The 22,148-nt window shown below is 39.2% G+C and overlaps 1 protein-coding gene across 3 annotated transcripts; it reads right to left on the bottom strand.

The window, feature by feature from the left end:
* Window positions 1–2,817: 2,817 nt before the first annotated feature.
* On the bottom strand, window positions 2,818–13,935 carry DSEL (dermatan sulfate epimerase like). Of its 3 annotated transcripts, none has more exons than XM_051774439.1 (2): window positions 13,885–13,935; window positions 2,818–12,227 (listed from the first exon to the last, which is right to left on the bottom strand). In XM_051774439.1, exon 2 carries the CDS (start codon window positions 11,263–11,265, stop codon window positions 7,615–7,617), a length of 3,651 nt encoding a protein of 1,216 aa, XP_051630399.1. In that variant the 5' UTR covers window positions 11,266–12,227; window positions 13,885–13,935; the 3' UTR covers window positions 2,818–7,614. The 3 variants fall into 3 exon arrangements, with proteins under 3 accessions (XP_051630399.1, XP_051630389.1, XP_051630407.1); XM_051774429.1 differs by lacking the exon at window positions 13,885–13,935 and adding an exon at window positions 12,917–13,346; XM_051774447.1 differs by lacking the exon at window positions 13,885–13,935 and adding an exon at window positions 12,313–12,650.
* Between the last annotated feature and the right edge of the window lie 8,213 nt (window positions 13,936–22,148).

The following is a 22,148-nucleotide window of genomic DNA, read 5'->3' as shown; positions in this document are numbered from 1 at the left end:
AAAGAAAATGTCACCTATATTAATTTAAGAGGCAGTAAAGCAATGATATATACATTAGCTGTTTAAAACTGTACCTTTAACTTCTAAACTTCTCAAGGGAGATTCTTCAAAGGGTGTTATGAGTCTGTTGCTATGCAGAGCAAACTGAGCTAAATGCAGATGAAGCAGATTGCTGGCAAACACTTCTAACAAACTGTGAACAATGAAAACCAGAAACCTTTGTATATTGTCCAGCCTGGCTCTTTACTAATCATTCTATTCACTTCATGTATTAAGGGTATTAAGGCGTGGCTATTATCAGAGAAAAATGGAATACAAATAAGTAAATTCCTACTCACTGAAATCAACAGGAACATTCATTATGTATTATTTGCTAATGTACCCTGGAGGGATTTAGAGGTACAGACATACATTCACGTAACAGCAACTTAAAAAATTCCTAGTATATCAACAAAGCCAGGGTATTTTCACGTAGGCTTGCTCTTTTCTTTCAGCAAATAGAAGAAAATTCATCTTAGCCTAGCCTGCTATTAAAGAGTGTTATAAAGGTTAGTAATTAGGTTGAGGAATAGATGAGGGCTACACTCATACTTTTAAAAGTATGACTAACTGATAGCATTATGTCTATAATACACAAGTTTTCATATCACCTCTATTTTGCTCAGCAACAATGCAGTTCATTCTTTAACATGAAAAATTTATTATTGCAGAAGTAAACCTTTCTTTCAAATGTCACCAAAGGATGCTGGCAGTTGAGAAATCATCAATATTGAATCTATACCCAGCAGGCAAAGCTGCATTCTATAATTGAAAAGCATCCTTTGCTGCCAACAATTGTGTTATACAGCTACATTGGTTAATAGTTATCCTGTTACAAATTAACACAGCTTGGGAATACAAAAGAATAACACTGCTTTGAAGGAAAAAAAACCAAAATAAATACAAAGCAAACTTCCTTTTAACTTCTAGTTCCATCAGTACTCATTTGGTATTTTGAAACAATGTTCAGCTGATCTGTTAAAGTGAATAATAAAGTCTGTTATTCAGGCATTCACAGTGCATGACATGTCAGCTCATTAAGACCTAAATATTCTAACACACATTTTAAAGTCTGTTCTCCTCAGTAGTTGAATGTTTTGTTTCTCCTGTTTCTCAGTTCATTTCTGTGTACCTATCCTAGTCCTCACCACCCCTGAGATTATGTTCCTTGAAATCAAGTGGCAGCTGTAGGATGTAATTTATGAAGAGAACAGACTCGAAGCTCCTGAAACATAGAAGAAGGTTCAAAAAGTAACAAAATTAACATTTCAAACTAAGATTTCAGAAAACATGGGAAAAAAGTCTATTTCAAGGCAAGCTGGAGGAAGAAAACACAAAAAGGTTTTAAAAAAAGTCCAAAGAAAATGTAAGCAATTGCTCTCTTAGAAAAGCAATTAAGAAGGAAAATAATACTGGATTTCACAGATACAAGTATGCATTAATTATCTCTGACAGTCCACCTTTTATCATGCTCCTGGTATTAGTTTCCTCTCAGTTTTGTACATAGCATTTATTCCCTGTGAACAACCTTTCAGAAAACAGCTGGAGATAAACAGTGTCAAAGAATTTGCAATAGACAGCAGCATTTTTTTACAACACACCTTGCTGTTCCTATCATAATGGGTATTTTCCATGCAACTCTCTCAAACGCCAAAGCTGGGTTCAAGAATCAGAAGGTCAAAAAAAATTTACCTGTGAGAGTACAGTGACATGACCTAGGATGACCTAAAAAGCAAAAGCACATGCTGCACAATCATTCAGCAGTCACTAACAGGGGCAACACAGGGCTAACACTCTCCAGAAAAAGAAAACCAAAATCACACACAACAAACAAACAAAAAACCCCAAAACCAAAACAGAAAAAAACCACCAAAACCCAAAAAACCAAAACCCAACAGTAAACCTATTTCACAATTAAATATCACATAAAAAAAGACTTAAAAACATGCCAACTTTTGCTTTACAACATCCTGTAGTTCACAGGAGAGATAAAATCAGGTCTTATTCTTGCTATGTTTAAGGTATATCCCAAGCATACTCTTCTAAATTAAATAAACAAAAAAAATCAGTTAAACCTGCAAAACTCTGCTGCAGAACACTACATGCAACTGAGATGCACCTGCATCTATTGGTTATAGATCTTTGCAGCAATAAGGATGCTGAACTACGTGTGCCTCTGGATCTGACAGATGCTGTCTGTGCCAGCCCACATTCAGCAAAAGAGATCCAGAGGGCTTCAGTTATTCCAGTCATCTTGATTATGAGTCTTAAAAACAAATAAATTAAACACACTAGAGAACATTCATGGTCACTGCAACTTGCTTACCTACACTTAAATTTAAGAATATTCTCTGTGCCAACTATCAGTCTCTGAAAAAATTCCAGGGTGTAGTTCAGGAACTAGAAGAGGCACTATTCTAAATACACAGTTTGCATATAGCTAACATGTTTATAGACTAAGAGACTTCAAAATTATGGATTGAACCAGCTGTCCCAAGAACTGAATGGGAAATCACCCTTTCTGTTCTAGGAATATAGCTATTTTGTGGTCTTTTACTTAACACCAAATGTACTTACTGTGGATCCAAGGGCAGACAAATCAGGTCTTGCTATCAATACTTTCTGAAAAGTAACAGTGGTTTCCATATTCAAAACAAACAAAAACAGATGTATTTTTTAATTTTAAATACATACACTTGACCATATCACAAAGTTTTGTGATATCCTAAGTGGTGAAATAATTTTTGGGAAAAAAAAAAGAATAACACAAATATATTATTTTACTAACAACAGCTTTATTTTATGCAGGATGTTTCACAAAATTTTGTTTGGACAGTGTATGCACTGGAACTGCTCAGACACAGAAATCTACTTACATGTAAGACCATACACATATAAATCTAGATTCACCCTACTTCATTTGAAATCTGTCAGTGGGCATCTAAAGTAAGAGTTCCATCACTCTTGGCTTTTGAGTATTTAAAAAGAGGGAAGCAATATCTGATTTACCTTTGAAGGCAGCATGCGCTTTCCATTGATTCTAGGGTGACAAAACTCCTTATTTAGGTATGAAAGTTAAATTACCTAATATGAAATAGATTATTTCAGGTCATGTTCATAAACTCCACAATATCTTTCTCAGTAAAGGCAGTAAACAAAGTGTTGAATTTATACCAGCATAAATTTAGAGCCTTTCAGAAATTATTCTCTTATAGACAACTGTGAATGAAATCAGACTGTCCTTGTTTTCCTCCATCACATATAACTCTCAGCATATTGTCAGCTCAAAAGATGTATAGTTTAATTTAAAACAGTATCATTTCAGCAACATGAAATAGCACTTTCCCATTATTAAGTATTTTCTGAGACAGCATGAGATTACCCATCCACATCCTTTATGAGAATAGTGTTGATCATATATCAGCAAATTTCACTGAAGAAAATCAAAGTCCTAACATTTGAAAATTGTACTTTGTAGATTATTTTGATTATCTGTTTGTTTCTACACCTCCTTTTGTAAGCGTATAAATTTATCAGACAGCCTACAGGTAGTTTTGATTAGAATATAGAGAAATTTTATTTTTTTACATTATTAAAATACATTTCCTTTTGTCATCAAATAACAAGAATGGTAATCTTTCATGATCATTTGAGATATTTACTTCCTTTAATTTCTTCTGTTTTGGAATAGTCAAGCTAACTAGTTGATAATAGTCTGATGACAGTAGATGATAGTATTTTGTTCCTGTTGAAATCGATAGCACAACTTTAACTGAGATCAGCATGGTATAATTCCACTTATGTTCCAAATCTGAGCAGCTCTCAATTTACAGTTTTGACTCATAATTCAGAATCAATAATATTCCACAATATGGAAATATGGAATTTGAGACTGTGTCTCCAGACAGACTCTTCACTTGGAAGACAGCCCATCCATTATGCAATTTAAACGAAGGTTTCAGTCTGAACCGAAGCTAAAGGGGAGTCTAGAGAAAGGAATGAAAGCTTATGTTGCTCTGATCACAGAACTGTTAGGATCCAGTACTCATCCTCTTGAAGAAAATTTGTGTAAATAAAAAGAAATAATTTTGATAAATTACTAAGTCACCTAAAGAAATATCACAGTTTCTAATTACAAAACATTACAACATATGGAACCCAGCATATGGGCCACTTGCAAAAGGGGTAACTTTTTTAACTTATAGAAATATTGAGATCACATGTTTTCGTCCTTAGTCTTGAACTTTACACTTTAAATGTTTTTAGGAAATGCAGTATTATATTCCAGTTAATGTATGTTTATGTTCATCAAATAAATAGTGTCTCTAATAATGGAAATAACTGACTGTAGGATAGACAGAAGTCTGCTAGTAGTCATACCATTTGTTCAACAGCAAGTGAAACAAATAAAAAAAATTCCGACCCATGACTGCAGCTTTACAAATCAGTTAACAAAAACTTTATAGAACTGGAAAAGAATTTTTTGTTTAAATTCCATTTTAACACATCAGAATGGTATTACACCATGAGTTGTGCTATATATTTTACATAATTGAGGATCTTGTACAGAAATTAAACTCAAGATCTGGCAAATTAACTGTTCAAACATAAATTTGATGAGGACTGCATGCCAACTGTGTGTTAAGAGGGTGAAAGGGACAAATCTGACCATGATACTGTGGCTCATCTACACAGATGTTGCTCTAGCAAAAGCCTATTGGGAGCAATAGAGGCATTTAGATGTGCTCAGAGACTATAGATTTAAGCTATTTGATAGAACTCTGAATGCCAAGACCTATGTGCGTCTCCCCAGGGCCAATGTCACTTAGTTACAAAGCAAGTAAATAACTGACATATTTTCCTTGGTGTTTATTTTTCTTATGCTTCCAAATATGATTCAGAGATAAGTATTTAAATTAAGCCTGCCTTTTTAAAAAAATACATCAAAATCTTAGCTGTGTCATAATTGGACAATTCAAACCACAATACAGTACAAATAAGTATCAACATTTAACAGAAGTAGAAAAAGGAAGCAAAGTTAAGATAAAGTACTGAGACTAGTTTTCATAAGCAGAACACTTTTCAATACAATGTACCTAAACAGGCATGCTTTTCAAAAAGGTCAAACAATTCTCAAAGTTTACTGACAGTCTTAAACACTACTATATGGAGAAAGGGGAGGTTAATGTCTGTGTCTATGTGGTGACCATTCCTCCTCTGGATTCCAATGACAAGAGAATAACTCTGTATACCCACAAATCTTACCTTCAGTTGCCCTAAAACATCTGAGAGAGCAAAGCCTTTTTATTTGTTCTGGTTTAGAGTGTAAATTGTGGAAATAGAAGGTGAATGCTGAAATTTATTCTATCAAGTACAAACTGAACAGACATCAGTCCTTTTTTTTTTAACATACAATCAAAAATGGCTTCAGAGAGAAGTCAATTCGAGAGAATGATACTTATTTCACTAAAATATCAATGTATATTTACCTGTTTAATATTTCTTTTAACATGGTACTCCACCTAGCCAAGGGTGAAACACAGGTCTGAAGGGGAAAATACAACTACCTCTAGTAAAGGACAGGTAAGTTATTGTAAGTGAGACCACAAATTATCAATAGCTTTATCATGGTAGAGACCTCTTTTCACATATTAATGACTGCCTGAGAAAGAGCTATTTTTATCTAGGTCGTAACGAAATATCCCAATGTGCTCCAAAGGATGTGAAATGTACCTATGGGAGGGACAAAACAGTGGAGTAAGACAGGGACATAATTCTAAGATTAGAAGAAAAGACAAGAACTTCTATACACTAAAAATTAGCAAGGGGACCTGTAATCTGTACGAAGAAACTCACCGCACTTTGACATTGCCTAATGTTTACCACCCAAATAAACAGCACTTGCACGCATATTTCAATACAATAAGCCAAAGCTCAGATTCCAGCTCCCACAAACAGAAGCATATTTCAGGACAATTCCATTTGTAATGAAAAACAAACGGTAAAGGAAATAGATGTCTCTTTGTGATCTGATTTACACATCTGCAGACATTTACAATATGCATGCATTTCCAGGGAATACTGAGCAAGTTAAACTGGGAAATGGGAATTTTTTTTCTTAATGGACATGCGAAACAAAGAGTGTGACTCAAGAAGAAAATAAGCTGTGACAAATACATGTCTATCCTATCAGGCCTATTTGTTTCCAAACCTAAATCATAGTACAGCATCATGTTAAAGAAACACCAATCATTATAAAAATCAGACAACTTTGGAAATAGTTTACTGCAGGGAAACATCACTCAAATGTGAGGTGGCTTAGGGACAGGTGATTTTCAGATCTCTCCCCTTGCTGAAAGAAGACCTGAGGTTAGCAATGGCTGTCCTTCAGAAATTCATCATACAGACAAGCAAAACATCCCTCAGCAACACAGACCTACAGGTTTATCTGAGGTCTTCTAAATCTCAGACAGTCATTTTATGCAAACATCAGCAATAAGCCATGGCCAATGACATCAAATATTTGCACTGGTCCCAGGGAAATTACGCACAAGAATCACCAGAGAAACGTGTTACAACAAAGAAGGATGGAAGAGTCTCACTTGAAAAGAGAAAATCTATGCAGAACCTCTCAGACAAGAGGTTCAGGAAAAAGCAGTGCAAGAAGCCAATATGTTAATAACCTTCAAAATTAGGTTATGTTGAGCCAGGTCAAAACTACACAAAATCTTCTCCAAATTTAACTGCTCATTTGGGGAATCTTGCTAGTTTCTTAGATTTTGTCCCATTTCTTTTTCTCCAGATAGTTTACTTCAGTCTCACAAAGGGTACCACATTATCAGGCATAGAGAATTAAGTCTTCTCTTTCATCAAACTTCAAAACCCAGTTTAAGCACCACATCCCTGAGCTGAAGGAACCATATCCTACAATGAGATTTCATATCCACATCAATTTCAATCCCAGGTCTCTCTGCTCAGTCTGTAAATAAGGAACTAGATTTACTCAAATGTTCTGTTTCCTCCTGCTGAAGGGATGCTGAACAACCTTAAATCTTAGCTTATGTTTATTTTGCACCACTATAGTGACCAGTGAGACACAGACAGAATGCTTCAGTAAACCCATCCAAGGGTGCCAATTATCACCACTGGGAACAAGACCAGTTTAACAAGTATAATTTCATATAAGCCATCATACAATCATAAAATGATAAGTACTTTCAGGTACTAACCACTTGGGCTGGAATCAGACTGGTGAGCTGGAGGTGAAAAGCTCTCTGTTCTATTACTAATCCCCTGAGCTATAGAGGCCCCAGATGGTAGTTCTGCAAAGGTTCACACAGTTTTTTTTGAAAGGCAGCAAAAGTAGTTACGATTTCTTTTTAAAGAAAAACAAATCAAAACAAAACAAACAAAAAATCCTCCACAGTTTCAAGAACAGTTACTTTTTTCTTAAAATAATCTCTCTGAAAGTAGTAGACTGTACACATTTTACAAGAATAAACAAACTTCTATAGTATTTATCCACAAATTGGGAGTCAGAGATCATTAGTGCAAATTTCTGCTGACCAGCAGCATTTATTCTATAAACTTTGGGTATCCTAAGTGGTCCATCAGTGAATAACAGATATCCTCAATTTGTCTAATCTCTTCACGTGGCATGTTTTTTTTCCAGGCATGAATGCTACTTGGTGAAATTTCCCCTTCATAAGGAAGATAGAAAAGACTGGTGGAGGTGGCAAATAATATTTGGTTTAAGCTAGCAGGAGGAAGAGGAATACCAAGAAAGGCAAAAATTGTTTCAGCCGTCTTCTGAGGAAAGTTCACAATATCTTCAAACTTGATCAGCTGATAATTTGTTGGGAGTAAGTCCCCATTTATTCTCATTGCTGCTGCTGTGTTTGCTAGCCATAAATAGGACAACACCGAAATAGGATTTGAATTAGAATTTGAAAATTCTTTTCTCAGTGGTTCATATTCGGAGGCATAGCCTTCATTTAAACTACATTTTTCTTTACCATTCTCCCCTTTAAACATCGCAGCCAAGTGTTGTGGAACATTTTTCAAGGAGTAAAGGCTTGGCTTATTTTTGTACAACATTGAATAGACCCATGCCCGTGGGTCCCTCACTACATATAAAGCTTTCATTGATGGTCCTAGGATTTCCTGAAAGAAGGGAAGCTTTAATGTCCAGCTCCCACTGCTTAAACTAAGTACAGGTCGTGCATTAGGATAATAGATGAGATGTCTTCTCAGTTCCCTGATATATTCAGCATCTTTTTCTTGACTCCCTCTTGCCCTGCTTCTTTGCTCTGACAGGGATTCTCTCTTTCTGGATCTTTTCTTTTTGTCCTTGCTTAATGCAGAATGCTGAGCAATTTTACTTCTGCTAGCTTCATACAAATGAATGTTTTGTAAATGCAACTTTGTATCTCGAACTAGAGACTGGAGCCACCCTTGGATAAGACGAAAATTACCACTCTGAACATCAGAAACCTTCCATTCACATGGATCTACAAAGGAATCAATTTCAAATTCAGTCTCGGGAATTTCAAGATAGGGTGTAGGTATTCTAATGTATAAAAAGTCACTGGTATTGAAAAACAGCTGTTTTAAAATTTCTGCACCAGAAGTGGGAAGTGAAGTAATGATAACATCTGGCAAAACAACGGGGTTTCCTTCTAATTGTTTGGCTTTATTGCCTTTATCATGTTCTAGCCTTACCATGTCACTGCTCCATTTTGCACAGAGGGGCTGAGTACACATGCTCCACACATCCACCAATTCAATAAGCCACAGTGTGACAACCAGTAGCAGAATCCAACGCAACATTTTACCAAAGGATATGTAAAATCGCCACTGAAAAGCCAATATGACCAAACTGACACCCAAAATTAACCCTGCGATTATGTTCACTTTGAATCCAAATGGGAAAACCACTCTATTATTTTTTATCTCTTTTTTCACAGGTTCAGTACCGACACCAAACTTGGTCACTTTATTTTCATGAATTACTTTGGCAAAACCACCAAATCCCAAGTAATCGAACCTTGCCTTTAAATTCTGATACTCTGTCACAACAGAGATGGTATTTTCGGTGTGGTTGACACTGAGTGAAATCTGAAATCCAGATTTTGCATTATCTATGAGTCTACAGTCAGAAACATTGACATACGGGCCATAGAAAAGGTAAACAATCCTTGTAAGTGTATTTTTCATTGGAAAGGTAACATTTACAAACTGGGTCCATCGCTTTTTGAATTCAGCTGCTTGTTCAGCCTCCTGTATCCTAGCAACAGGGCTACTCCCACGATGATCAAACCAAAACATCTTGTAGTGGGCATCCCACACATCCATCATAGCTCCATTGTACTTGTTCTTAAACTTATAGGGTATGTACTTAAAATCAATGTCAAGATTATGAAAAAAGGCACTGACAGAATTAACAGGAGAGTCTTCCTCCTTCTCAATATGGTCTACTACTAACAGTGTCTGAGAATTTAAGAGCAGCAAAACGCGATATACGCTTTTCAGTTTCATTGCTGATGTGTAAGCAGATACTGCCTCACCACTCACAAACATCATGTCTCCAGCCTGGGAGGCTGTTATAATTTCTCCAGTTGAGTCTCCAACCTCATCACCAATCCACTTCAGCCACTGGGCACATTCACCAAGCTGTCCTTCCCAAGGTTGGTTGCACTGGCTAGTAGGAGATGGAGCAAAGACCAAGACATTGTTTAGATGGCTGAGTTTAGGTCCATAAAGAGCCTCAGATACAAACACCTGTCCATTGGGAGCAAAAGTGAAAGAGTTCTGATCAGGATGTTCATGTCCTGGATTGAAACTTCTCCACCCATCAATCCAGGCATAGGGTTGAAAGTGAACGATATCATAGACAGCACGTCCACCGAGTTTTCCAGACTTAAAGGACACAAAGGTGTTTGTCTGAGTGTTTGGCAATCCAGCCCCGTAAGTAACAACTCCCCAGTTAGGAAACACATGCATTTTAGCAGTACCATAGTCAGGAGGAGGCTGAGGAGTGATTTCAGCAGCATACCATATAAATTCAGTATGTAATGTGCTCCACCTCTGTGCAGTGGATGGCACCATTGGCCCATCTTTGGGTCTGTGTTTTCTAATCTGTTGTGCCAGCCAGTTGCCGGCTCCATTCTTCATTATAAACTTATCCAAGAAAACCAGTTGGCTCTCAGGACCATAAAACCAGTTGTAATTAGAATCCGCTACGCCCACAGTCCTCTGAAAGCCTGGTAACAGGGTGGCATAGTAAAACCAAAAGTGCATTTTGAGCCAGTTATTCTCCAAGTTGTTAATACCAAAGTGGCGCTGGGCCAGGAAAACATACTGGGTTACTGACTTGGCTGTGTAACTCCCATAAGCTACTCCTTCATCTAGAGACCCATCTACAATATGATTGAGCAGAAACATGGTTTTCTCCATCACATCAACAACAGTGTGTTTCCAAATATTTGCCCGAGATCCTTTGTCCACTCCTGCAACCAAAGCCCCAATAAGCAAAGCAAGCATATTGGTTGCCTGGTGATTATGGAGAAGCTGCTTTCCCCAGGAACGAACCTTGGAGTACTCATACATTTCCTCGCTTACAGACCATATCTTCTCCAGATATTTTTGTCTTCTCTCATTTTCCAGTGAATTATACAAGAAGTCAAAAGCAGTGGCAAATCCTGTTAGAGAGTGACCAAGTGGCACTTCATCTCCAGGTGCATTGTCAACCAACCAGTTTTTGTAGCCAGCCATTCTATCCATATATTCTATGGCAAAATCAAATGCAGCTTTATCTTCGGGGCACAGCAAACAATAAAATGCTAGAGGTGGCAGATTGTTACCATAAATCTCATTCCACTTCGCAGCAAAATCAGCGTACTTGGGTGGAGGTAGATAGTATAAAGGGTTGGAGAGCATAACCATCACGGCACTTCTGATGACTCTAAAGAGATGCAAATGGCTTGTGTGAGCCTTCTGCCTCAGTGCTTGAACATCTTGAGCGTCGAAATACAAGCTTGGATGAAGGACTGTTTTTTTCAGCTTCTGCTCAGCACTAAGGCCTTCAAGTTGCTGTTTTTCATATTGATCTACATTTTCTATGAAAGTCACCCAATCAGAGTAATTGCTTACAGATTCTTCAAAAGCGAAGACATCAAACATCATTAATGCTAGAAATAAAGTATGCCCCGCGAACATCAGAGCCATGATCCATTAGGCAGCTCCTCTTCCCCAGACATGCATTTCCTTACAAAACACAATGTCCAGATATCAAAATTTCATCCAGTTAGTAAAAACTCTAATATCTTAAGGCATATTTTTAAGATAAAAGATTTAGCGTACACTGTGCATTATAAGAGAGGCTCAGACTACTCGCAATCTGAGATACAACATTGAAATGTCAAGGCTCTTGAAAACTTAAATCTCAGGTGCCTTGTCTGTTCACACTTTTCTCAAACACAATACAACATAAACACTAAAATCAGGTTAAAAATAATATCTCTAAGATATGAATATAAAACACAGGTCAACAATGCACAGTACAGAGTGAAACACTATCTCTTGATAACTTGAAAAACTTAACCTGAAAAAAGGGATCAGAGTCATAGGTTCGCTTTTTTAAAAAGCTTTCAATCAGGTCAGATTCCACTTTTAGAATTGACAAAAACCCCACTGGTCAAAAAATGATACAATTTATTCAAAACAGTGTGTTATATTTGATAAAATAGGGCATTTACAGCACTTGGAAAACAGACTCCAAAACTGAAATTACTGTCTTCAGTTTTCGCTTTATCTCAATTTCCATACACATTCTTTCCATCTTTCTCTTTTGGGATTCATGGAGGGGCAAGAAGGAAAACAATAATAGAAAAAATCAACATAGATCCTCCATTAGATCCTTTTGATGAAACTGCAGCGCTTTTAACCACTATTCTTCTCTGTTTGTGAAAAGTGCATCTGAATTAACAGTCACAGAGTACTGACATATTTTCAAGTCTTCTTTCATCTTATCTTCAGCTAGTGATGCCCAAATTTGGCCTCAATGATTCAAAAAATCCTTCTCTTTCCATTATGATGCAAAAGGAAAACATGTGAAAAGGCAGAAAGCCAATACTTCCTTGTCAAAAGAGCAGTTTCAGGTTTCCTTCCACTTTGCATGTTGGTTCTTTCTGTGAAAACAGAAACAAAAGTTCTCTGAAGCTGTGCAGGTGTCGGAACATATTTGAAGTACTTTGACTAGCGAAGTGCCGCTACCTTTCTAAGAAAGATGAGTTAATTCACCTTTCCTTTTCCAGAAATTAATAAATAAATAAATAAATAAAAAATAGCATTTTCGAAGTTCCACAAAATTCATCCTTGGCATAAGAGCAATTCGGATTCACCTTTTCCTGCGTGAACAAGACGTCTCAGGGCATCTTTTGCCGTTATGCTACCAGGAGCTACCCGAGAAAATAAATCTGACCGCACGCCACCAAAATTAAAAACAAAATTAAACGCTCAAATTAAAAACAAAACGAAAGACTATACGCGTACACAAACCACGCGAGCGGCCGTACCGCCGAAAGACGGCGGCAGGAGGCAGCCCCGGCAGCCCCGGCAGCCCGACCCTCGGCGGCCGCCCCCGGGCCGCCCCCGCCCCCGCGGGCCCCGCACGGAGCCCGCCCGCGCCCCCGCCCGCGGCCACCAGGGGGCGCCCCCCGCCGCCGCCGCCGCCGCCGCCGCCTCCGCGCCCGCCCCGGGGCCGCACAACTTGCACAAGTTTCGGCGCGGCCCCGCGGGCGCGCCCCGCGCTCCCCGCCCCGACCGGGCACCGCCGGCCTCTCGCTCCCGGCGCCCTCCAGGCGCAACCCCGTCTTACCGCGGCGGGTCCCGGGCGGCTCCCGCGGGGCTCGGCCCCGACCGGCGCGGCCCGGGGCGCGGGGCAAGCCCCGGCCGGGGGCTGCGAGTGGCGGCCGCCGCGCCGGCCCCGCTCGGCTGGGCCGGGCTGGGCTGCGCTGGGCTCCGGCCCCTTCTGCGCTGCCGCTACTTTCCCCTTTCCGGGCTGGCCGCAACTTCGGGTCCCTGCCCTCCGCCGGCGGCTCCCAGGAGTTGATGGAGGGGGAGATGCGGCGCCGGGTGCCCAGCGACGGGCACAGACAGCCAGGCAAACTCGCGAGGATGTCGCTACGGAGGGGCGGGGAGGGAAGGGAGGAGGGAGGGAGGCGGGGAGGCGGCGGTGGGGGTTGGCAGAGCCGCCCCCGGCGGAACGGGGATGTGCCGATCCTCCGCGCTGGGCTCGGTGGCCGGTCCCGCCGCCGCTCCCGGCGGCTCCTCTTCCCTGCGGCTGCGTGAGCCGCCGCTGCTCCCGGCGCCGAGCCCAGCCCCGCTCCCGGCGGCGGATGCCACCGCCGCCCCTGCGCCCAGAGCTCGGCGGGGGCGCCCGGGGGCAGGGCCGAGGCTGGGGGGCCGCGCCCGGGAGCGGCGGAGGCGGCGGGGGGAGGCGAGAGCCCGCGGGGACCCGGTGCAGCGGGTCCCGGCGCGGGGAGGCGGCGAGCAGAGGCGGGTATGAGGGAGCTGGTGAAAGAAAAGCTGCCGCGGTGGGACGCCTCCGCGGACCGGCTCCCGCGGCTCCCGGCCGGGGCACTGCCAGGGGTGGGCACGGCGGCGACCCGGGGACCGGCGAGCAGGACAGGGCTGGGCTGGGCTGGTCAGGGCGACAGGAGCCGCCGCTCCTGTGGGTGACAACTTTGTGAGCGCGGAATAACTACCTAACAGTGCCCGTGTCTCAGGAACCACGGGGATGAGCAGCATTTGTTTTTTGGAGCTGTCCCACTTCTTCATAACTACCTTCCTGCGCAGGCACTTTGTCTTGTGCAGTGCATTGAAATGATTCTCATTCAGCTTTAGCTGTAGGCTTCTGAAGTAACTATAAACCCGTAATGAGGTGTAAAATTCTCTGCCCCTCGACTCGGTCACGGTCAGTGGTGCGGTGAAGGGCCAGAAGGAAATGGTGGCCTGCCCGCCTGATGCTGAAGTTCACCCGCGAAATCCAAGAGGTGTAACGCCGTTCTCGTCTTTGAATCACAATTTGGATTGCCGGTGAGGACTTTCAGAGCCTGATTTTGTAACATGATGTGATACCAAGCTGTTCTTTGGTAGTCGAGTGCAGTCTAGAAAAAGAGTGAGAGATTTTGGATATGTTACCACTTACTATATTTATAGTCTGTACTTCAGAGAATTTTGATCATCTCAAAAAGCATAACTTTTTCCCAGCTATAGCTATATCCTTTTTATTTCCCCGCATACCTAGAAAATACAGTTGCATATTTAAGTATTTCTTAAGCTACTTAATGTGTAACTATCTTGAAATGAATATATGAATATATAAAGGCCATACATTATGGATACTGATTCTGTTTCTTTGTACTACAGAGTGCACCTTAGAAGGATTAAATTATTAAATTATGCCTATTTACATCGATGATTAAGTATGCCTGGAAGCATCCTAATCTTTCAGGTGTGCCCTTCAGACTTGGCTTAAAAGGGAAAAATACTGATTATTGCCTGGATCATACCTTCCCATCAGTAGAAATTTGCATAACAAACAAAGATCAGCACATAATTCCCTGACTGTGAATCTTTTACAATGATACCTTTTCATACTACTAGGGCAGTTATTCCAGGAGGAGAGCAAAGGGAAATGTAAAGCAGCAATAGAGGCCACATTCCCTCTTAAGTCTGTAGAAGCTGAGTGGAATACACTACAAATGAAAACCTCCCAAATCTTTTTCCTTCTATTCCCATTGTAGCCATTACATTTTTCCCAAGGCTGGCGCATTCTGGAACATATTAAAGTCTGAGAGAATGACTTCTCCCATAAATTGTCAGGCAATTCAGAATAAGCAGGATATGTGGAGGACTTGTGTTAGAGTAAAGCTCTCCCAAGAGCCCTTCTCACTCCCTGGGACCTGTGGTGAGATCATTAGATATACAGTGTTCAATTGCAATGTGATATTTCTGGAGAAACATGAAAATGAATTACTGACTAGCCCCATACATTCACAAAGAGTACCATTTTGAAAAAGTCTTACTTATCAGGCAATGAAGGCATTTGTAAGGCATTTCACTTTTTCTGTGACAGCTCTTTCACATTATTGGAGATACACTGGCAAAATAGTTCAGGCTGATTTTCTGCTAAGCCAATTGCAAAGCAAGAGTGTCTTTAACCACCTATGATTTCAAACAGTACAGGCTACTTTCTGTCGTTTTCAAGTCATTTTGCTTCAAACACCATCCCCCCCAGACCCCCCAGATAAACAATAACAACAAAAACCCCTAAAATAAAACAACCTATAGTGGTATAACTAGTATTCACTTATTTTTTCTATTAGTAGTTTTCAATAGTCAGCAGAGACCTGTGATTACTAAACTACAACTCAAGAATGAATCCAAAAACTCATGTATACAACTGGTATCAAGGATAAACAATTAAGTGAAGCAAACTTCAAAGGAGTTGGATTAAGATAATTAGAAATAGTGACTCTGGGCTGTAACCAACTCTTTTGTCTAAAATGAGCCTGAATTACATTGGCATTCTGCTGTTTAAAGAGTGATCACTAAAATCAAAATCACTTTCAGAATAACTGTTAATTGTGAAAGTAACTATTAAAAGTTACTATTTACTTTTTGTATTTGTAGAAACACTGACCATCTGGAAACAAATTGCATTATATCGCTACATTTTCATACTCTTCATAACTATGGATAGCTGGAAAGCAAGTCTTATGGGCTATCTGCAGGAAAAATGTACTGTAAAATATCTACCAAGATAATGAGTTTTGACTTATGGGAAAGTGACTTCACTGTCACTTCAGATTCTTACTGTAAGAAATCATGGGTCATTGTTGGTGATGTGCTGTGGTGTACTGCTTCAGCGATAGCATTCTGTACCAATATCAAAATCAGCCATCTGAATGATCTTGAAAATAATAGTAGTGTTATTCTGCTTGAGTACAGGCCAAGTGCTAACAGGTGGATGTGAAGAGTAGAATAGTCAACTGGACTGCAACAAAATACTTGCCAGTGTCAAGGAGATAATAATTCAGAATTTCATACATGATTGAGATGCTGCTGTCAAATATGAGACATTGATTCACATTCACAAAAAGAGCCAGGTATTTAGGAATGATCTGGACTGAGGTAATTAGGTTCCAGTAGTAGTGAACTCTTGAAACTTCTACCTAACTCCTCAAGCAGCAACAATACATAAATTCCTAAGTTTAAAGTAGGGGTTTTATTTCAGAATCATCACAAGTTTGGGGGAGAGTCCTTTACCACTTAGAAGTCTTTCCATATTGATAGGGCTTGGTGCTTATTTCATGACTCAATCTCTCTATGGACTGAAAGATACACTTTTCTTAATCTAAATCCACTTGAAGACTTAATTAATTGTGAGTTCTTGAAACATACCTCATGCACAGCTCCTTTTACAACAGACAATTGAGAAGACATTGAAGGATAGATAATGCAGTGGTGATGAGGATCCACTTTAAAGCAATAACCTATTGGTCAAAAGCAACCACCTTTCACAGAGAAAACACGGTTGCAATGGACTTTTCCACTTTGGAGAATGCTAACCACAGTCTCTCAACTCTCACATGACCTAATCTCTTGTCTGTTTCAGCATACAGCATCTCTTTGTTCCAAACTGGGGGCATCGCGTGCCCCGTTAATGAAATACCTTTCATTAATGTAACCACACTTAGAAACTTGCACACATAAATGAATTGTATTAGAGGGAAAGAATTAGACCCTCTGCCATGTAAGAATAGCTCACATGTTTTAGGATAAACGGGTATTGGAATGAAGCGTGTACCACATTCTCAGAGAAGGGAACGTTCCTTCAAATCATGTCTCCTGCTCTGAATATGATACCACTTTTTGCACTATTCAAGTTCATTTCCTCTCTGTATAACCCCACCTGCCAGGAACACACACGAACTCCACATTGTTAGCTAGTGAACTACTTTTGGAGGGAAAAATCTGACAGTACAGATGAAAAATTGACAAATAAAGAGAGTGAAAGGTTAAGTATATAATTAATTAATGTCAAAGTTTCTGTCTTTTGGGGGTCAAATGATTTCAGAGGAACCGAAATTCCCCTGTAGAGTACTCAGAAAAGAGGAAAAACAGCATGTGGTGATGGTCTTTTATTTTTGTTATATATTACTTATTATTTTACTTATTTTAAGTTTTTTTTTAATTTAGGAATTTTAACTAACTAAAAGCTAACAACAATAAAACACAAAAAAGCAGGCAAGAATATCCTGGTTTTATTAAAACTAAAAATTAACATATTGCAAAGACTCTTGTTAGTAAGGTTCTCCATCACTACAGAACTAGAGAGGCTGCAAAGTGCTTGGTGTCACTGTCAGCAGAGAAAGGTAGGATGGAGCAACTTCCAAAAGTCGTGGTGCTGCATTCCCTCCATCCCAGCTGTGAGCTCCTGTCAGCCCCTTTGTGTCTGAGCAGTTGGCAGTCTCATTGCTACATAACTGGCCCTGCAGACTCAACAGGGCAGCACAGTTTTAGGCCAGCTTAAGTAGATTGCTAAACTGCACCTTAAAAATGTCAGCTGCATAGAGGGGTAATTTTAAATCCATTTGTGAGTACCTCAGACACTGCATATGAAGCAAATGGGATTATTTGTACTTTGGTAGCATTTTAATCAAACAGTCTTTGGTGGAAGTTTTGTGTACAATGATGGGATCTCAGGAAGATTCTCAGCAGTTGGTCAGAACAGCATAGGGCCAAGTTCTTAGGGTTTCAAATTCATTGGAGTAACTTTTGTGCAAGTCTACACCGGAACATGTTTTTCACCATGAAAACTCATCACCAAGCAGCCTGTCCCTTGTTGCCATATTAAGTACAGTATGTTGGCAAATTAATCGTAACATAAAACCAAAAGAGTGGAAGAGGAAGGATTCTCTCTTTTACTTGACCCAGTGTCTTGCAATATAAGAAATTCTTGACATTAAACTCTCCACCCTCAAAGAACACCCAGAAAAACAAACCACCAAGAAAACCCAACACTAAGTTCACCAAGCATTAAGTTTGAACCAGGATATGATACATTCAATGGATTTGAACCAGAGAAGGACTTAATATCAGAATCTTGTGAGGTAGATAAGCTTTATATAATATTGGCGTAAAGAAGGTTTTACCCTTGGACTGCAGGTAAAGGTTACACATGAAGAGCAAATGCATGGAGGCATACCTGTCCTTTGATTTTAGTATCGAAGTAACAAATTTTGCTAACAAATCCTGTTTATTCTTTTTAGCTGAGGTATTTCAACTGTAGTTTTGCGATCCTAATGTAAACTCCCTGTTGTAATTTCAATGAGGTGCATGCTTTTCTAATGTCTTCATAAGGCTTGTATTTGGCCCTGAATCCCAGTACCCAGTCACTGGTGACCTTTCACCAGCATTTATTAATACAGTATTCTTACTTGCTAGCAACCATAAATTAGAATTAGCTTAAAGATTTTTAAATATATTGTCTAGCCCATGAGGAATAGATATAAAAAATGTTCTTACTGGACAAGCAGAACCTACAGAGGCAGCAATTAAATCATAAGACTGGAAATAAAAACTCTCGTGATCTACACCATTGTCTCCAAATTGTATGATTAAGGAGATACTAAATTATACATTATAGGGGAAGAGTACAACTACAAATCTTAACTAAGCATATTTTTTGTAGTTCTATTCATTATACTAATGTACAGGCTTATATTTAGCAGCTTTAGGAGCATTAGAAAACAGGAAAGCTACAGATTACAACCCATATGGGTATGCTCAGGTTGGCAGCAGTGATTAATAGTATCTCCTGGGTTTGCCTTTTGTAACCAAACAATATTTAAGACATATTAAGATGATTTACATCACAAGGAATTCAAACACTGTGCTTACTTTAACAAAGCCTACTGCATTAAAAGGAATGTCGAACAGACTAACATGTATTAGTTCAGCCATTATCACAGGGAAACAGGCAAGGTCTCAGGTTAAAATGGAATATCTCAGTTTGCAGCACAGCACCCTGAATTGAAATTATACTTAACCCATTCTACCTAAATATCCTAAGTAATTTCCTGTCAATAAAGACCACATTCATCCAGGTCAGTGGGACATCTTAGTTTGCACAGTCCTATTAGATTTAATAAAGTGACTGTGAAGTACCACTTAATGGAAAAGTGTAGTTCTGCAAGAATTGTGACATTAATGAGGGCTCCTTGGATAGGAGTGGTCTACCACTCTTGTCATATCTGATGGCCTATTCCCATCCCCTCCTTTTCCAAGGATGATACAGGTGTGATGAATCAGGTAAGGGAACTGATTTTGCAAAAATCTTACCTGACAAAATGAATATTAGTTTCCAACTAGATAATTTCCTTCAGCTTAGTTCACCTGGCATAAGGCAATAATATATATCTGGAGATAGGGAGTAGTAAACAACACTTTTAAGTTGTTCTAAGACTATTTTAAGGTAAACAAACTTTTTAAACCTGGTTGAATCGTTCCATGCCTAATTCTGATGTTTTACTCTACAGTAGGAGAGGTCTTGAATGCCAACTGTATTTAATCATCCTAGTAGACCTGAACAATTTGATGTCAAGCATGTAAAAATGTTGAAAGTATAACCTATCAAGCCTTTCAAGTAAGAGCTCATTATTGCAAATATTTTTCAATGTTATTGTAAAAAATACATTCTGAAGCACTTGGAGTTACCAGGCAGTTTTAACATTTGCTATGCTAAATGTTAAGGAGCTTGCCATTGGGCTTCTTTTACTCATGTAAGGAAAATGGTGCAGAAATATTAACGTCATAATATACCAGTAAGCTGTAATTGGCTTGTGGTGGATTATAGACAACACAGCAACTCTCTTAAACTAGAATACAGAGTTTGTATTAAATCCCTTTGTATCTCACCTGGATCATTCAAAGGATAAATATTTAGAAGTTTCCACTTTTATTACATTTTTTCCTGCTAATGTATTTTGGCCTGTAGGTTTCTATTTTAAAGTATTGTCTCCATTTGTACGCTGTTATTCAGAGTACCTTTGTTGTTATTTTTTTTTTTAACTTGTAAATGCTTCCAGAGAGACCGATTATGTCTACATAACACTGTGTAGCTCTGCACACAGGTACCCCAGTTAGTTGTAACAAGCTTAGCTAACTGGAATAGATAGCATGCTCTATTAATGAAGCTGTTCCTTCTGGGATCTAATCTGATACATTAAAAATTAGCCTGAATATTACTTCAGGGCAGTGGATGGTTCTTAGCTGACCCATGTTAAAGAGAAGAATCTGTTTAAATTTTGGAGGATAAAGATAAGATGCAAGTTAATCAGTCTGCAGATTAACCTCTCTGTGACACAGAGAGGTCACACTTCAGGGTTTATGTATTAACTGCAAGAGTTATGAAATGATCAAATAGCTGAAACCTGAAGCTCAAAATTTAATGATTTATAAGTTGTACATTATTAAGAGTATTTGTAATTAAAACTGGAAGAGCTTTTCAAAGAATATGATGGATTGTCTGTAATTTGAAGTCTTTAATTAAGACCAAAGGTACCTCTGAAAAGATATTGTCAAATTTGATAATAAAAGAACTATCAGGAGAAATTCAAGGGTCTTAAACTTTATGAATTTTTCATCACATCAGACTTTCTTTTATGGCATTCATTCATCTAGAAAAGTGGAAAAATACAATGGACATTTATAAAGGTCATATAAATGTGGTTTCTTATAATGGCAATTGAATTGCTTTCTGTTCTGCCAAGATAACTGGTTTTGGAAACAACTTGAGACCTCTCAGGAGCATAGACAAAAATTAATTTTGCTATTCTAAGCATTGGGGGGGAAAGTCTGGAAGTAAAAGAAGACATAGGGAGAAGAAGTAGGGCTGAAATGGGATGACAGAATTTCATGTAACATTTACTGCCGCTTTTCTCCTGCCCTGGTTCCACAAAGCAGTAACTCCTAGCCCATACAGCCTGATCTTTCTTGAAGTATTAGCCAATCAAAGTGTCTTCCCAGACATATAGCATAGCTACAGGAAGATAGTTAAACTATGGATATTTTCCTGTCCATTCCAGTTTACTGTCTAGGCAACTGCCTCTACTGCCAATGCCTGGAGTTGGCCCTAACTACACTAGTGATTCATTTATCTGTTTCAGGCTCATTCAGAATCCTGCCTTAGTAACCATTACAAGGGCATCTATAATAATCTGCAGTACAACTTTTAAATCAACAGTTCATATATTGCATAAAGACTTTGTTTTGTTTATGAGGCTTTATGAAGTTAGGAACATCTATACAGAGGTGTTGTATGTCAACTGACAAATATGTTTTTTCCTATACTCCTATACAAACAATAGATATCCTTGGCGCACGCAAACAGCATTATTTTGACTCACAGGAATGAAGTATTCACAGAAAGATAAATGCACTCAAATGTACTTTCTAAATGGCACTACTGAAAAGCAGTAAATGTAAGAACAAAAAATATTCATCAATTTAACATGAGATGCTTGCCATCATAAATGCTTCAGAGAACACTTCATCAGTTAGCATATTTCTAGCATTTTTCATTTCCAGAAGACATGGCAATTGATGGATCTCTTTTCTATCTAATTGTCAACAAACATGGAGCCTTCAGTTTCAAATATTTTTCCCCTTTGCTTTTCTAACACCCAAAAATGAATCTATCTCCATCTCCAGATCCTTTCTAATACATTTACAATCACAAGAGCAGCAAGCAAACTAATACACAGACAAAGCCAGTCAAAAAACAAGATGAGTTTAATTGCCTGTGCTGAGCTATGCCTGTCCCACAAACACAGGATTACCTTTGGCAGCCAGGAAGGCAGGAAAGTATCCCTAATAAGCTCTGTAGCCTTCCTTCTTGCTCTCAAATCCACATGGTTTTGCAGTATGCCCAGAAAACTATCCAAGTTTCAGCTAGTACAGCTCAGAGCTCATTAGACTTGTGACAGATATGCACTGCTGCTGCCTAGAGTCGCAAAGAAATTACTGACAATTGTTCAGAA

Source organism: Manacus candei, unplaced genomic scaffold (genome assembly GCF_025592945.1).
Source record: "Manacus candei isolate 608988 ecotype Guabito, Panama unplaced genomic scaffold, ASM2559294v1 h1tg000008l, whole genome shotgun sequence".
Lineage (NCBI taxonomy): Eukaryota > Metazoa > Chordata > Aves > Passeriformes > Pipridae > Manacus > Manacus candei.
The sequence above is the reverse complement of the archived record's forward strand: the minus strand, read 5'-3'. Positions and strand labels throughout refer to the sequence as shown.